The sequence below is a fragment of the Sus scrofa genome, chromosome 2, assembly GCF_054392235.1.
Source record: "Sus scrofa isolate SSC_HxYL_T2T_F1_AM1 chromosome 2, Sscrofa_HxYL_maternal_Yorkshire_Landrace_v2.0, whole genome shotgun sequence".
NCBI classification, from domain to species: Eukaryota; Metazoa; Chordata; class Mammalia; order Artiodactyla; family Suidae; genus Sus; species Sus scrofa.
Genome location: NC_139384.1, coordinates 99889165 through 99908013, shown reverse-complemented (window position 1 = coordinate 99908013; position 18849 = coordinate 99889165). Strand labels below are relative to the sequence as shown.

Here is an 18849-nt window from a genome sequence, read left to right as displayed (position 1 = left end):
ACATGAAGCCACGTTTACTAGAACCATCTACAAAGCACATGCAGGCTATACATGAAGGACACAGGTGTTTTCCTATCAAAGGACATCCACAGGGTTCTGATGAAGCAAGTCATTTCCCAACACACTTACTAGTCTACTCTGTGGGATGGTCCCAAGAATTTCAGAAGAAAATAGTGAACAAGGCAAATACTCTTTCATATCTATATTTAAATCTATCCATGAAAAACCACAAATAAGGGGAGCTCCCGTCGTGGCACAGTGGTTAACGAATCTGACTAGGAACCATGAAGTTTTGGGTTCGATCCCTGGCCTTGCTCAGTGGGTTAAGGATCTGGTGTTACCATGAGCTGTGGTGTAGGTCACAGATGTGGCTCGGATCTGGTGTTGCTGTGGCTCTGGCGTAGGCCAGCGGCTACAGCTCCGATTCAACCCCTAGCCTGGGAACCTCCATATGCCGCGGGTGCGACCCTAGAAAAGGCAAAAAAAAAAAAAAAAAAAAAAACCCCAAAACAAACCCACCACAAATAAGGCCATCAAAGCAAGGATATGGTTAATCAGTCATGAGGGAAAAGACTAAGCAGATTAATTAATAAGATCAACAGAGGGGAACTTGACACAACTTCACAATTTGAGCTTGAGCACATCACAATCTGTTTCTGTTTTTCCTTCTGTATAATGTCAAGTGTTTTGAAATCGAACAATGGCTCCTAAATCTGGATATTTTTCTGAGTCACTTGCAGAGGTTTTTAACTACAGAGTCCAAGTCTCCTTCATCATACCGATCACAACCAGATCTCCAGAGGATCTACATTCAGGGGACCTGCCTGGAATCTGCACTTCAAACTAAACCAAACCAAACCCCCAGGTGACTCTGAAGCATTAAATTCATACAACCACTTCCCATCAAAAAGATGAAGCGAGATATCTCTTATTTGGCAGACACAGTTTACAGGAGCTAAATAAATCAGTGGGACACTTATAAGGCAACATTTCTGATGCCAATAAAATTTTCAACAACCCATTTAGTAAAATGTCACTTATATGTGGTTTTTAGTGCTGGTATTTACTACCAAGTAGAAGACATGTACTGATTCAAGACGTTTTCTTTCTGCCCAAGAGGGATACATATATATATATATTTTAATAGTGTACAAATACTCCACAGCAGGTAATCAATATTTGCTGACTTAAACTAAATCGGAAAATTAAACCAGTTATCTCTACATAGCCAAAAGCAAAAATTAAATAATTTTAATTTAAGCTTTCGAAGATCTACTACCTTCCAATTCTCTCTCAAAATAAACACACTGGTGCCATTCTGGGTACACAGCATTCCTGAAGCTGGGGGCCACACAAAAGAGTTATGTAGGGAGTGTGGCAGGAAAATTATTAACTAAGGGCTACTTAATGTAAATACTCCTTTCTACCAACATTTAATTGACATAAATAGAAATGAATCATGCTATGAGAAGCCAATTGTTTTTTAAACTAGACTTAATAATTCACAGCTTTTCGAAAATTTAATTACTGAGTCTAAAAAGTTGAATGAGGTTTAAGTTTGCATTTATCAGGATAATAAAAAACAGATTTTAATTCAGTTATGCACTAAATATGTGTCTAGAAATATTTCACTGATAAGTACATATACCACAATACTCTGATATAAATATACCAATTAGAGCCAAATGTATGTTTGCCAAAATTCTACTTTTAAGAAAATATTTCTTATTCAGAGAAAGGTTTGTACAAGATTATAACATTCAGAAAAAGATTCCCAACACCTCCTCTTTATAGCTTTTCACTTATTTTTTCTTCTTATAGCACAGCACATAGCACATAGTAGGCCTCAATGAACATTTATAGAAAACATGAATTTAAACCTAGTGTGGTAAATGTCAATTACTAATGCAATAACAACCAATTTAAAGATACAGTTCTTTTTTTTAGCGCCCCCCCCCCCTTTTTTTGTCTTTTCTAGGGCCGCTCCTGCGGCACATGAAGGTTCCCAGGCTAGGGGTCGAATCGGAGCTGTAGCTGCCAGCCTACACTACAGCCACAGCAATGCGGGATCCGAGCTGCGTCTGTGACCTACACCACTGCTCACGACAACACCAGATCCTTTACCCACTGAGCAAGGCCAGGGATCGAACCTGCAACCTACTGGTTCCTAGTCGGATTCGTTACCCACTGAGCCACGATGGGAACTCCTAAAGATACAGTTCTGAAGCCAAGTTTTACGTACACATCTGCTACATTTTAGTGTTGTTTCCACTGAGTACAAAAAGGATCTGAAGTGATCTGGAATAACATATTTATAACAGAAGAACTACAGCAAATATGAAATTAAGATTAAAAGCCATACAGTAGATTCTCATATTTGAGGTAGCAAACTTAGCATGCACCTTTAAAATGCTAATTTTGGGGTGTTACATTGGAGATACCAATATAATAGGTCTATGATAAGCCTTAGAAAGTAGCATTCTCTGGAGTTCCCACTGTGGCCAGTGGAAACAGATCTGACTAGCATCCATGAATGCAGGTTTGATCCCCGGCCTCGCTAAGTGGGTTAAAGATCTGCTGTAGCTGTGAACTGTGGTGTAGGTTGCAGACTTGGCTCAGATCCCGCATTGCTGTGGCTGTGGCACAGGACAGTGGCTACAGCTCCAATTCGACACGTAGCCTGGAGAACCTCTATATGCTGGGGTGCGGCCCTAAAAAGACAAAAAAAAAAAAAAAAAAAAATTAACAAGTATCTCTGATTCTGATGCAGCTCTCTTAAGAATCATGCTAGAGAAATATTCCCATGTAAGAACGGAAGGGGAAAATTAAACCAAATTTGTTTCTACACTTGAGCCCTGAATTTAGCTCCTGCCTTCTTGGCAGTCAAGACAAAAAGGAATTAAAGAGGAAGCAGCCATTGGCTGATAACAGGAGGCCTGGCAGTTTGTCAGAGAAGGCCAATAAATCGCTTCAAATCCCTCTGTAAACAGGCACAGCATGCACATGGAAAGAAAATTCCTTAGCATTAATAAAAAGTGATTTATCAGATGGTACTTCATGTAAACGATATTAAGTAATAGAAATAGAAATGTCCTTATGAGCAGTTTTAGAGAATACACAGAAATATCATCAAATGGGTATTTCTTATTCTGATAATTTTAAAGCAGAGGGACAAACTTTTATGTACTGCTGGTGGGATACCAAACTGGTCCAGCCTCCTTGAAGAACAAGAAAGATCCTCATTTCTTAACACTTTTTTTTTTTTTTTTTTGCCTTTTCTAGGGCCACACCTGCAGCACATGGAGGTTCCCAGGCTGGGGGTCTAATTGGGGCTGTAGCCACTAGCCTACACGCCAGCCACAGCAACATAGGATCCGAGCCACGTCTGTGACCTACACCACAGCTCATGGCAACGCTGGATCCTTAACCCACTGAGCAAGGCCAGGGATCAAACCCGCAACCTCGTGGCTCCTAGTTGGACTCGTTAACCACTGAGCCACGACGGGAACTCCTCATTCCTTAACACTTTAGTGTCCCTCTCACAGATAAAGCCCACATTCAGAAAACTCACTCATGTGTACTACATGTATGTAAGACCAGTATCAGTACTGCTGATATTTGCAACCAACTTGAGTGATGCTAGATATTAATCAAGGAAAATGGATAAACCATGGTATATGCATACAATGGACAATCATAATTAAAGAAAAATGAATGAACTAGAGTTATAGTCATCCATATAGATAAATTTCATAGAAATAACATGAAGGTGAGAAAGGCACTTGCAAAATAAAGGTTCAAAAACATACGAAATGTAAAGGTTAAAAGTATACCAAATAATTTTATGCATTGTTTCAAAACATACCTATGTAGAAAAAATATAGAGAAATTCATGGGATAAAAACCAGAGTCAAAAAGAGCAGTTACTCTGGATGGGGTGGCAAGGAACAGGATCAGGGGAGGATTATGGGTCAGATGTATTGGCAATGCTTTAATTCTTTAGTAGGGCGGAAACTACATGGAGGACTATTACATATCTGGATTATTTCATAAATAAATGAAAAATTCGAGGGCAGAAATATTAAAGCATATCCTAGTAAAGATCCTAGGAATGTAACTGAATGTGGTCCACAGAGACTCCTTTCCAAGAATATCAGGAAGAGAAAGCAAGGATGGGAACAGACAGGGAATAGGGTCCTTATCCTAGAGCAGAGCATCCCAGATGGAGCTCGCTGAGTTTGGGGGATCTCTGCAGAGCAGACATACCACAGCCAGTAAAAAATGTGAGAGTAATCTGTGTGAACTGATAGGATTAGGAAATAAAAGCAAGCCACACAATACTAATGCTTCATACAATACCATTTTAAAAAGAGAAGATTTATGCATACTTGTAAATTTGTGGAAAGTTATATAAAGAACTATAAATAGATGCTGACCTGAGGAGAAGGTAAACATATCACTTAATACCCTACTGCACTGTTAATAGTTGTCATAATAAACTATTACTTTTATAAAATTAAACAATGGAACTTCCCAGCAAGGGCCTGGAAAAATGCTTCTCAATCTCCGCCACACTTCAAAACCATCTAGACACATGTAAAATTCAACTTCCAGACCCACCCCCCCACCAGACCAACTCAGAACTTCTGAGGATACGGTCTAGGTATCAATACATTTTTAAAAGCTCCTTTAAAAAATTCCCACGTACGGAGTTCCCATTGTGGCACAGTGGAAACGAATCCAACCAGTAACCATGAGGTTGTAGGTTCAACCCCTGGCCTCGCTCAGGGGGGTTAAAGACCCAGCGTTGCCTGTGAGCTGTGGTGTAGGTCCCAGACGTGGCTCGGATCCAGTGTTGCTGTGGCTGTGGCACAGGCTGCACCTGTAGCTCCAATTTGACCCCTAACCTGGGAAACTCCACATGTCCCGAGTGCAGCCCTAAAAAGACAAAAAAAAAAAAAACCCAAAAACAAACAAACAAACAAAAAAATTCTGATGTACATGGAGGGTTAAAAAACATTGTCTTAAATGTTAGATGTGCAAATAGCAATGTTTCTCTTCTGAAAATTAAAGACGCCAGTTTTGTACACTGATCTGACAGAAAGACATCAATTTCTTTTTTTTTTTTTTTTTGTCTTTTTTTTGCCATTTCTTGGGCTGCTCCCGTGGCATATGGAGGTTCCCAGACTAGGGGTCGAATTGGAGCTGTAGCTGCCAGCCTACACCAGAGCCACAGCAACGCGGGATCCAAGCCACGTCTGCGACCTACACCACAGCTCATGGCAACACCAGATCCTTAACCCACTGAGCAAGGCCAGGGATTGAACCCTCAACCTCATGGTTCCTAGTCAGATTCGTTAACCACTGAGCCACGACGGGAACTCCAAGACATCAATTTCTGTAACAGGAGGAAACAGGGCTACTTAGAGACTAGGGTTAGACTTTGGAGAAGTAAGGTGTGATATGCTGCAATACGTGGGCAGTTTCAAGCTTAGATCCCTAAATTCCATGTTAGGGAAAAGAAGTTTGCCCCGGGGAAAAATTATTCCCACACAATAACCATATAAACATTTCACCAGACTCCTATGAAACGTCTCATTTTGACTGATACCATCCTTAATTATTTTGGTGTGTGTGTATCCTTTTTGTTACATGTTTATTTCAGAATATTTAAAAAATACATTTAAAAAATATTCAGATGCCAAAGAAAAGAGAAGTCACCATAATCCCATATCCGTCATGGTATTTTAGAATACAGCCTTCTATCTAGTTTTCTCTGCATATATTTACATATATAATTTCTCATACAAAAGTGGAATCATACTGAATGCCAGGCTTTGTAACCAGCTCTTTTTCACACATTGTAACAAGAATACTCTTTTATGTAATACTGCCTCTGGAGGGGCCAACCAGGACCAGGGATATGTCAAATGTATCCCCAGGTAGCCGAATAAACTCCTATTGGAAGGAGGTAACTCAGAATCAATACTACTGCACTGCAACAATGAATCTGGAGCTGGTCAGGTTTAAAGCTCAGTTGTTATCTGCTTCCCAACAAGAGGAATGACACCATCATCCTTCCATTCTGTGTGGGTGGTGCCTGTGGGTTCCTGGATTCTTACCTTTTTTATACCCCAAATGTCCCAAGGAGGTTAAGTGCCGGGCGGATACATTTGGTTAACTTCTTTCAAGAATAAAAACAAAGCTCAGCAATTCGAAGTGATTTCATATCCTTTAAAAACTATTCTCAAAACCTGTGAAGATGGTATTACCAACCTTTTCGTTTCATAGATGTGAAATCTGAGGCTAAGTTGAGAAAAGGGGTACAATACTAAGATATACATGAGGACAGACTTTTTTAATCCAAAATGCTAATGATACAGACTCTAGAAGAAGGAACAAAATTCAAATTTATGAGTACCTGTTATACACTAGGGACTTCATATATTTAATTTTATTTAAGTCCCACACTAACCTATGACTTAAGCAACAATATCTTCATTTTGTCAGTGAAAAATCCAAGACACTGAGAAATCAAGTAATTTGACAAAGGTCATATAGCTGTTAAGTGGCAAATGTGGGATCTGTACCCAACTATAACGTGTCTGGTTTGGTTTCGTTTTTTATAAATACCATAATACCCTATTTCTTGCAAGCCCCTGGGTGAATGAAATAACTAATACATGGTCAGGAAAATGGTGACCTTGTATTAAAACCTGAGTTTTCTGGCTCTAAAGCTGTCCATCCTTTCCCACACATAACCTATCCAACTCACGTTTTAGAGGCCCCTAATATTTATTAGCAAGAGATAAGAGAATCCTATTGACCCATCTATAACTGTGCAAATTCTGAGATTTTACCCTATTTCCACCAGGTTAACCCAATAGGGTTTCATGAAGGTTGGCAAAAGACACAAAACTGAGTCAGAGACCAAGGATTTATTACTCATGTTCGCTTGCATGAGCTGTCAAGCTCCATGGGGCCGAGGCAATGGGCTCAAAGGGCTCACCATGGATGCTGTGCATGCAGTGGGCTGCATTACAAGGCAGGGACACTGAGCCCGAGGATTCGCTACTTGTGTAACAAACAGAAGCAAGCTTCGTTTCTCAGGGGAGAAGTTATCTCTTCCCTCAAGACTGCCTGCTGCAAGGCCAACCCTGACAAGTGCCCAAGCAGGGTGCAACTGGGACTTTCTTGGCCTGCTCATTAGGGACATGCAGGGACATTTAGGGCCTAAGGAAGACTGCTGATGCCAACATGACCTTAAGGTCCATAAGACAATAACATTTTATATGGTCAAACCCAAGAGAATGTCCCGTATTTCAGGGCTTATATTTCTAGAACTTAGTTATTTCTTTAACTGACTCAAACGATTCTTTGCTAATTAACTAATGTTTTAAAGTTGTGATCAATCTTGTAGTATAAAGGATCAGTATCTCTCTGTGTTTCAGATAGATCTAGAGATCCCACTAGATTTATTTATTTTTTAAACTTACTTTCTATTAGGGTATATTTGATTTACACTGTTGAGTCTATTTCTGCTGTATAGCACAGTGACCCAGTCATACATATATATACCTATTCTTTTTCTCATATTATCTTCCATTATGGTCTATCCCAAGAGGCTAGATATAGTTCCCTGTGCTGTACAGTAGACCTCACTGCTTATCCATTCTAAATGTAATATTTGTGTTTTAGACAGTTCTAGAGATCCAAAGAGATTTAGGTTTGATTGGTTTGCCCAGAATTCACAGCTTGTATTACAAACTTTTTTTTTTTTTTTTTTTTTTTTTTTTGCTTTTCAGGGCCGAACCCAAGGCATATGGAAGTTCCTAAGCTAGGGGTTGAATCAGAACTGTAGCTGCTGGCATACACCACAACCTTAGCAATGCCAGATCTGAGTTGGGTCTGGGACCTACACCACAGCTCATGGCAACACCGGTTACTTAATCCCCTAAGTGAGGCCAGGGATCAAACCTGCATCCTCATGGATACTAGTCAGATTGGTTTCTGCTGAGCCATGACAGGAACTCCCTACACACTTTTATCTAATGTCTGATTATCTCTCTTTTGGTGGGATTAACAGCCATTTCTAACTACTGTCTATAATTACATTAGGGATTGCAAAAAAAAAAAAACAAAAAACAAAACAGAGAGAGGGCTTGATAATCTAATTCTATCATTCCTTTTTTGTTGGTTTAAACAATTCTATAAAAAGGAAATTCCTCTTATCACCTATTTGGAAAGGCATGGTAACTGCTTGATTCTTCCCTTTTAATTTTCATTCTTTAAAATGACTAATGATTTTTTAAGTATCATTGAAATTTCATTCTAATATCCTCCAAGGTGATCAGAGCAATTGTTCCAGAATCATAAATTCATGGACATAACATATCCCACTGGATATCCTTAAACACGTTCAAGGTTGCCACTTCAAAACAAAACAGGAGTTCCTGCTGTGGTGTAGTGGAATCTGACCATAGCCGCTTGATCCCTGGCCTGGTGCAGTGGGTTAAAAAATCCAGCACTGCTGCAGCTGTGGTGTAGATTGCACTATTCACTCCATTTCCTAACCTCTCACCTACTTATTAACCCTCTTTAATTGGAGTGTGGCCCCACCACTCCACCATAACAGCTCTTGTGAAGGTCACTAGTCTCATCTGTTTTTCTTTTTTCTTTTTTTTGTCTTTTTGCTATTTCTTTGGGCCGCTCCTGCGGCATATGGAGGTTCCCAGGCTAGGGGTCGAATCGGAGCTGTGGCCACCGGCCTATGCCAGAGCCATAGCAACGCTGGATCCGAGTCTCGTCTGCAACCTACACCACAGCTCACGGCAACGCCAGATCGTTAACCCACTGAGCAAGGGCAGGGATCGAACCCGCAACCTCATGGTTCCTATTCGGATTCGTTAACCACTGCGCCACGACGGGAACTCCTCATCTGTTTTTCTGAGTCCAAGGTGGACTTGTTAGGCTTCAGCTCACATGACCTTTCAATGCCATGGACCACTTCCTTCCTCCTTGAATCACTCTTCTTGCTTCCACGACACTGTGATGTCCTGTTTTCATTTGCACCTCTCTGGCTACTCCTTCTCTGTGCGTTCTTCAAGCTTATCTTTTTACTCAGCCATGACATGTTGGCAGCTCTAAGGTTCAATCCCTCAATCTCAGAACATTATCTTCTTCACTAAACCCTCTGCCAATACAATCCTATCAACACCCAGGACTTCACTTACCACTTACACGAAGATTCTCACAACAAACTTATATTGCTACCCTTCATCTCTCTGTCTGAACTCAAATATTATATCCAGCTGCCTACATGACAGCCCCCCTTGAAGATCTCAGAGTATTTCCACCTACTACATACCAAAATAAAGTCAGATCCATGAAAATAAAAAAAATTAACCTCTCTCTGTAACTAAATACCAGCATTCTCCCCCTAGGTGCATAAACCACTGTCATCTCCAAAAAGTCCATTTATCTCAGCCTCATACTTCATCGGTCACCGTCTTGTTATTTCCTGAATACTTTTTAAATACAACATCTTTCCACTTAGACTACCACTACAAACCCAGTCCAAACTACTGTTGCCCCTCACCAAGGCCAGTGCAAGAGCCTACTGACAAGACTATTCTGATCAACTGTGTGCTTTCTCCAAACATTTTCTGCATTGCAGCCAATGCAGATAGGATCAGGCCAAGCAATGCTTAAAACCCTGCAATGGTTTCCCATGGCTCTTATATAAACTCCTCACATGCTCTATATCCTCACCTATTTTCTTCAGCTTCATCTACAATCTTGTTCCCCTAGGGGACCACCCATAGGTCTGCTGTCTCACTATTTTGTTTGTTTCTTTGTTTTACTATGAAAGAACATTTGCATGTTCTTGGTCTGAAATGCTCTTCTTTCTTTTGATTAGTTAACTTATTAGATACCCATCACTTGCTAAAGGAAGGTTTCCCCTGACCTTCCTGACCAGATCAAATTCCGGTTTCTCAGCTTCTCATACACTTGTCATAGCTGCAATTTTACATTTCTTTATACAATATTTTGGTCAATGCTGATCTTCTCCATCGGGTAAACTTCGTGGTAACAGCAACTATGGTTGTTGTGTATTCCAAGGGCTTGTCATATGTTAGATGCCAAGTTAGTTTATTTACATTAGATGAATGAACAAATGAAAACAAATATCCAAATTTTTTGAAATTCATGTGCTTTATCCTTTTTCAGAAGGCTTATATTTACTCTAATTGAATGAACTTTGTACAGTTTTTTATATACATAGAAGACTGTCTATATATTGGTAAGAATGTTACTAACATTATAAATATCTTAGTGTCATAAAGGTTAGCTCTCATTATCACTGAATTCATTCATTGTGACAGAAACTATTTTCTAGTTACTTCTGAATCCATTCCCTAACACCTTATCCCTTGCCTAACTCTATTATTAAAGCTGGATAAAACTGAATTCATACTTTCTGTTTCCTTTGTAATTATGACCATGAGACAGGGTTCTGGTTAGCAAAATGTAGGTCAAAGTTTTCTGAGAAATTTCTGAAAAGGTACTTATGTCCAAAAAAACAAAACAAAACAAAAAATAAAAAAAAAGGGGGGAAGGTTTTTCATTCCTCCCTTTCTCCTCATGTGAATATCAATGTGATGTCTGGAATAACAGCAACCATCTTGCAACTAAGAAGGGAAGACAACAAAACTGCAGAGCCACTAACACATCAGAAGTGGCCATCTACCTCAAGCTTTCCTATTACATAAGAAAAGTAAACCTTTATTTTCTTTTCCATTATTGCATCTAAAAGCATTCCTAACTGATATTCTACTAACAAGAGTTTCTTCCAGAATCACTTTACATTACCTAAGATATTTTTTCTTTCTTTTTATTTTTCTCATTTTATCTTTTTTTTCTTCATGAAATTTCTCTGTCACACTCCCTAATAATGTAACCAAACTATCTGGTATGTTTCTCTTATGAAACAGAAAATTGATTATAATTTTAAAAAATTAAGATTTTTAAAATGTCTTATAATAATTTAATTTACAAATATATGCAGGTCAAAATAACATCTGTTTAGTGATATACAAACAAAATTTAGGTAGCTTTGCTTGTTCACTCTCTGATTAAAAACCAAGCTTTTGTAGCAACATGGATGAAACTGGAGATTCTCATACTAAGTGAAGTAAGTCACAAAGAGAAAGCCAAATCCCATAAGATATCACTTATATGTGGAATCTAAAATATGGCACAAATGAACCTATCTACAGAATAGAAACAGACTCATGGACATAGAGAATAGACTTGTGGTTGCCAAGGGGGAGGGGCAAGGGAATGGGATGGACTGGGAGTTTGGGGTTAGTAGATGCAAACTATTACATTTAGAATGGATGAGCAAATGAGGTACTGCTGTGTAGCACAGGAACTACATCCAGTCTCTTGTGATGGAACATGATGGAGGACAACGAGAGAAAAAGAATGTATATACATGTATAACTGGGTCACTGTGCTCTACAGCAGAAATTGATAGAACATTGCAAATCGACTATAATAAAAAAAAAAAAGAAAAAAAAAACAAGCTTTAAGGTCTTTAAGGTCTACTTAAGAACATTAACATTAGCATGTGATATATTCTGATGTATCTGAGAGTCAAATATCAAATAAGCTGGGAAATAAATCAGACACTCTACATATATACTTTGACTATACACTACAGGCTATATTTATTGTTTCTAAAAATGAAAGTGTAAAAAGTATAAATATTTCAAGAACTAATAAATCTGAATAAACAGATTAAATGATAACTTCTAGTTGGCGATACCAGGATATTTCACCTGCATTCCGAACATGGCATGCAACTTAGGTTTATATGTTGCCGGTAAGACCTAGCCAGCCACACGCTATGTCCTTAGAGCAAATAAGGATATAAATGAAGAGTTCCCATTGTGGTTCAGCGGGTTAAGAAAGCCAGTGATGTCTATGTGAGGATGTAGGTTTGATCCCTGGCCTTGCTCAGTGGATTAAGGATCCGGCATTGCCACAAGCTGCAGTGTGGGTCACAGATGTGGCTCGGATCCAGTGTTGCCGCGGCTCTGATTTGACCTCTCACCTGGGAATTTGCATATGCCACAGGTGAAGCTGTAAAAAGAAGAAGGATTTTAAAAAAGAATATAAATGAAATTATCTTGGGCCAGTGCTTTTTCCTATTAGTTCCCACCTATAACACAAAGAGAGTAGACTAATTTGCAGACTGCTCTACAGAGCCTAGAAGGCCAAGTCTCCAAGCCTTCTACTTCTGACTAAGACAGAGCAGATCTGCTTTTATCTGTTTAATTTTGGCCTTCTACAGTTGATTTACCTTAAAGAAAATGCTCAATAACTAAAAATAACTTGAAGACTGTTGGACAAAATGATCTCTTAGATCTCTTCTGGGTTTGTTTGTTTATTTTGCTTTTTAGGGCCACACCTGCGGCATATGGAGGTTCCTAGGCTAAGGGTTGAATCAGAACTGTAGCTGCTGGCCTACACTACAGCCACAGCAACACAGGATCTGAGCTTTGTCTGTGACCTACACCACAGCTCATGGCAACGCCGGATCCTTAACCCTCTGAGTGAGGCCAGAGATCGAACCTGCATCCTCAGGTATACTAGTCAGATTAGTTAAGTGCTGAGCCAGGATGGGAACTCCTCTTTTGGCATTAATATTCACGACGAAATGATTTCTTTTATGCTCCTACATTCTAATTATTTAATAACAAATCTGTCCATCCAAATAGGTACATAAGGAGTTCTGGTGGCCTGGTGGTGAAGGACTCAATGCTGTCACTGCTATGGCTCAGGTTATTGCTGTGGCAAGGGTTTGATCCCTGGCCCAGGAACTTCCACATGCCATAGGCATAAGAAAAAGAAAAAAGAAAAAAGAAAAGAAAAGAAAAGAAAAAGAAATAAATATGTACAAAAAAGAAAATTCATGTGACAATATGGGCTTGATTGCCTGAAATGTATTCAAAAACAACTAATGTTTTTACCTTGTGAAAATGCCATCCACAATTCCAATTGTTGCTTCCTCTGCAGGAACATAGGAGCCAATCTGAGCCATGATAGTAATCAATGCAACTTGTTTTATGTAGGAGCTCTTTCCACCCATGTTTGGTCCAGTAATTATCATTACTCTCTCTGAGTCCCCCTAGAAAATTAAAAAACAATTTTACTTATTATAGAGTATTCCAGAGGGGCTTCTACACAACAGCTACTATTTATTCCATAACTGTGGAATGCATTAGGCAAAAAGATTAAGTTACGGTATTGAAATACGTCACCATTAAGTACCAAAAAGAGAACGAGGACCCCTTTGTCTTCTACTTGAATTGTGGTCTTACAGAACAGTGAAATCTTAGCAGCACATATGGTTGTTTCTCAACATAAAAAAGGAAATAACAAGAAATAATCTAAACAAGACAACTACTATGGCTTTCTCTTTAGATAATCATTAATCTGCCAATGTGTGTTTTTCATCTTATTTATATTTAAAAATCTATCAATTTCCATTTGTCCACTCTAAAATTACCAGGTGTTATATATCTAATTGTGGAAGGCCCTAACCTGGGTTGGCAGCCCATGAATATTTTCAGTTATAAATGGATAACTACTAATGAGACTGATGATACCAAATTGGAAACATCAGTTTTATCAACATTTAATTATTCTCTGACATTTTGCCAGAGTAAGTGAAAAAGCCAGAAAAGCTGCAGCACTTGCAATTTTTAGAACTTCCTTGTATTAGCCCAATTCTAGTACTTGCCATAGTAGACTCATCCTAAGAGAATCTGTCCAAGTGCAGCTCTCTGCAGAAGAATTAGCCTAAGGCATCCACTTGCTGAGCTATTTGAACCCACCACCTTTGGCAATGCCCACCTGGTCAAGAGTAGCTGTCCATGACTGACCAACAACCTAAGAGGTGGCCTCACATAAAGATCTCTGAAACTAGGCCCATCAAATCATCTCTTGGGAGTTGAAAGTGAGAACCATGGAGAGGTTCAATAAGGTTGAAAAGAAACATGGAACGAAGCTACACAACACTGGGGACCATGAGTAAGAAGTTAAGAGTAAGCAAAAGGTACAATAAGAGTAAAAAAGGTAATTAGCAATAAAAGGAAAGAAAAAATAGAGAAGGTCCAAGAGGTGTTGTTTCATGCAAACAACGGGGGTTTCAAAGTAAAATCTTACTACTGAGGAGATTAAAAGAAAACCAGTTTCATCTCTAAAGATGCCTCGTATCCAAATTAATCATACATTTCCAGTCTTCCTAAAGCCAATGTATTCTAGAGATCTTCCCGTATGATTCCTTTCTCTTAGGATTACATGTAGCTTTTTAGTGAGTTTTATGAATCTCCATTACTTGAAGGAACTTCAGTGACTCACTGTATTTTGGAACAGAAAGACCCTAAGCAGAGTAAGAGCACAGGAAACACACATGGTACAAGCAGAATGATAAAACTTAGGATTAAAATTTAAAAATTCTCCTACAGATGTTAAAAAATAGTTACAGTCTTATAAGTAAAGATTTCACATAACAAAATATTTTGAAAATTCAAATTAAATGGACAGATTTCTTTTATAAAACTGACAAAAATGATACAAGAAATACAAGGTCTGAATAATCCTACAGGTATTAAAGAAATTAAACCTGTAATTAAAAGCCTTTCCACAAGAAAAACTCCAAATCCAGGTAACTTCCCCAGTGAATTCCTGCAAAAATGAAATAGAGAAACAACACCATCTTACAAAAACTCTTCTAGAGAACGGAACAAGAAGGAACCTTTCCCAAATCATTTCAGAAAGCCAACATAATTTTGACACCAAAACACAACAAGAGTATTAATAGAAAGAAAACTTAATGCCAATTTCATTCATAAGTACATACGCAAAACTCTTTAATAAAACATTAATAAGATAATCTAAAATACAGAAACCATTTAGAAGTTTTGAGGAATACAAAGTTGGTTTAATATTCAAAAGTCAACAAATGTAATTCACCACATTAACAGGATAAAAAAGAGAAATCATATGAAACTCTCCAATGACACAGAGAGAGAAAAGCATTTGAGAAAAATAATATCTGTTCATTTTTTAAATATCCAGGGAAAGGAGATAAAAACTATAAAGAGTGGAAAGAAAATAATGAAACTGTCATTATATCTCTATGTCATGACTGTGTTCCCAGAAAATCTAAAGTAATTTATGAAAATTATTAGAACCGATAAACGAACTGAGTAAGAGCTTAGGGTGTAAGGTCAGTATTCAAATGCAAACTTTATTTTCAGCAAATACTTGAAAAAATTTTAATTTAATGACGTAATTTACCATAGGGTCAAAAGAAATCAAATACCTAGGAATAAACCTATAAAATGAACAAGGCCTCTGCAGAGAAAACTACAAAACACTACTGAAAGAAATTAAAGGTCTAATTAAATTAAGGAATGTACCATGTTCATGTACAAGAAGGCTCAATATCATAATGCTACAAAAATTAAACTAGTGGGACAGACGGACCAGAGAAAGAGAGTCCAGAAACAGACTGAAATATACACAGTTTCTTGATTTAATGACAAAAGGGACACTGTAACACAGTGGACAAAGGATGTTCTTTTCAATTAACTGGTGCTGAGTTAAAAGGACATCCTTATAGTAAAACAAAAAAATCTTCGTTTCCTAACTTACATCCTAAACAAAAATCAATTTCAGTTAGATTATAGGATTGAAAGACAGGGAAAAACTATGAGGTTATTAGGTAATGTATGACCTTGGGACGAAGATTTCTTAAGCAGATCATAAATCACAATTACCCATAAAGAAAAATGTTGAAAATTGGAGTACATTAAAATTAGGAACTTCTATTCATCAATCTTATCCTGAAGGTCCCAGGCAGCATACCATGATACTATAGAAACAAAAGGTATTGTCACAGGCTAAAAAGAACAGAACACAATTGTCATATTTATCATAACTGTCATATGGTGGTCTACAAAAATAACCAAGAAGAATTTCTAGACAAATCACTATAATTAATGAGAGAGTCTAACAAGGTAGTCAGATTTAAGATCAAAATGCAAAATCAACTGCATTTTTCTATAAGAGCAACAAACAATTAAGAAAATACAATTGTAAAAAAAAAAAAAGATATGACCTATAAAGCAACAGAAGAATACTTAGTGATAAATATAAATATATAAAGATGTAAAAAAGCTTTATGAAAATAATTTTTTACTTTTCTTGAGAGGACCTAAGGAAAACCCAAAGAAGTATATACTACCTTCTTGAAGGAACAAATTTTTATGTCACATCCATATCATAAAAATACCAACTTTCTCCCTAAGTGATCCCTAGGGTGAATGCAATTCCAAGAAAAATCTCACCTTTTCCCCCTAATGAACTAGTTCAGTTGACTCTAAAATGAAGTGGAGAGGGAAAAGCTAAAGAAATCTCAAGACATTCTATTTGAAGAACAGGTGGGGAGATGTAAAAGAATTGTTTTAATGCTATATTAAATAAAACTGTGATTTTGGCTTAGGAACCAAACTAAACCAAACCAACCAAACAAGCAAAAAAAACTATCAGTGAAAAATAATAGAGTCCAAAACAATTCCATGAAAATATGGAAACAATGTATGCCAGAAGTAATTCTGCAGATTGATGGAAAAGAATGGATTATTTGAAAATTGATGTGGGACAACTGATTATATAGAAAGAGATGAGATTGGAATCCTACCTCACACAATATGTAAAAATAAATTTTAGGTTGATTAAGGACCTAAATCTGAAAAGTAAAACTTAAAAATATTTATAAGAAATTATAGTTAAATACTTTACAACCTTGGAAATGGAGGAGATTTTAAGTAAAACATATATAATAAACACATTCACCCATACAAGGGAAGACTGGTACATTTAACGCTATTGAAATTAGGACTTTTTGATTATCAAAGGCATCATATTGAAAGTGAAAATACCAAAGATACCCTAAGCAGTTTCCTTCACTGCTAAAAGATTAGATTCTTTATCACTTAAAAGTTCTATGACCCAGAAAGATTATTTAAAACTTAACTAAGAAAAGAGAGCCACACTTTTACCATGTTCTGCTGCCTGAAAATTTGGTCTCATTGAATATGACACACCAATAAAGAAAAATAATCTACTCAGTGAACACCAAACCACTTCATGACTGAAATTTGGGAAAAACCCAAAGTACTGACAGTTACCTCTGGATTATGAAATTACTAACGATTTTTATTTTCTCCAAACTTTCCTGGTTTTCCAAGTTTTCTATTGTGAGCATTTTGAACTACCAATTTCCTCCTTCTAAGAATTGATTCTGTGAGGTTTTCCAAAAGTGAATACAAAAATGAATTTTTAAGAAAATTGTGGTATGTCCATACTATTTAAAATCATGAAGCCATTAAAAATTATCTTAGGAAAGATTTTTTTAATAATATAAGAAAATGTATATGTCACAATACTGTGAAAAAACAGGATATAAAAATATTTATATAAGGAGTTCCTGTTGTGGCGCAGCAGAAATAACAGCAGAAATAAATTCGATTAGGAACCATGAGGTTTCAGGTTCGATCCTTGGCCTCATTCAGTGGGTTAAGGATCCGGTGTTGCTGTGAGCTGTCATGTAGGTCACAGACACAGCTCGGATCTGGCGTTGGCCGGCGGCTTCAGCTCTGATTAGACCCCTAGCCTGGGAACCTCCATATGCCGCGGGTGCAGTTCTAAAAAGCAAGCAAACAAAAAACTTACATGAAAAAATGCTTTTATTAAAAAATTAAAAGAAAGGATGAAGGACATGCACCAAAATGTTAACAGTGGTTGTCTTTGGGATTACAAAGTAATTTTCAGAGTTCACTGGTGGCCTAGCGGTTAAGGATTTGGCATTATCACTATTGTGGCAGGAGTTCAATCCCTGGCCTGGGAACTTATGCCTGCTGCAGGGGCAGCCGAAAAACAAAAAAAAAAAAAAACAACAAAGAGGCAATTTTCTCCCCTTCTTTCTCCCTTTCTTTGTATCACAAATTTCCATCCATAATTATCTGTGAACAGATTCTGCAGCAATGAGGGGTATTAACAGCTCTTTCTTGAATGTCCACTATGTTGAGTATCATACAAAGGGAACTTTGGAGTAATTTTCACTGTGGTGTCAATTTCCATGAGAATTTTGACAAAGAACAACATAGTGGAAAAATGAGAGAACAAATATGAATAAAGAATTTGCCCCAAAATCAGGAAAGATGGTTTCTAGCCCAGAGTTTGGGCAAGTCAACACAACTCTCTAAGGCCTCATTTTCCTTGCTTCTAAAATGAGGGAGTTGAATTAAATAATCTCTCACCCTCAAATTCTACAGTTCTTTGAAAAATAATACGGCCAAATTTGGGCATATGTGGTCCTGGGTGGAATCTAAGTGCAAAAACTAAACTATCACCAGGGCTTTGCTCTAGATTTTCTTACATGAAGGAAACGTGTGGAATCAACTTGCATGAGGTACTTGGGAAAGTGGGACATGGTGATTGAGTCAGACTTGGGGTCACCACTGTGGAAGTAGATTTCCCAAATCTACCCAAGATTTGGAGACCTCAGACAAGAACTGACTTTTAGCCTTTAAAGCATAAAATGCTTTCAGTCACTAAACTCAACTATTGGTCGGTGATCAAACGGTTGGTTTCCTAATAAGCACTGATATTTAGGCCTCCAACAAGAGATAAATTGTATACTTGGCACTCTAGTAAATGCTAACAGGAAAAAGGATATGGGACTGAAGAGCCAGAAGGTATTTTGAGATG

The 18849-nt window shown here is 37.7% G+C and overlaps 1 protein-coding gene across 7 annotated transcripts in view; it reads right to left on the bottom strand.

Annotated features, from left to right (window-relative positions):
- MSH3 (mutS homolog 3) overlaps nt 1–18849 on the bottom strand; it is a 197439-nt gene that overhangs the window by 24827 nt on the left and 153763 nt on the right. For all 7 annotated transcript variants that reach the window (XR_014838120.1, XR_014838121.1, XR_014838122.1 and 4 more), the window contains one exon: nt 13038–13195. Coding sequence is in view for 4 of the 7 variants with exons in the window: in XM_085013912.1 (XP_084870038.1) it covers nt 13038–13195 (158 nt within the window). In the remaining 3 variants the exon portion in view is untranslated. The remainder of the gene's footprint in view (nt 1–13037; nt 13196–18849) is intronic.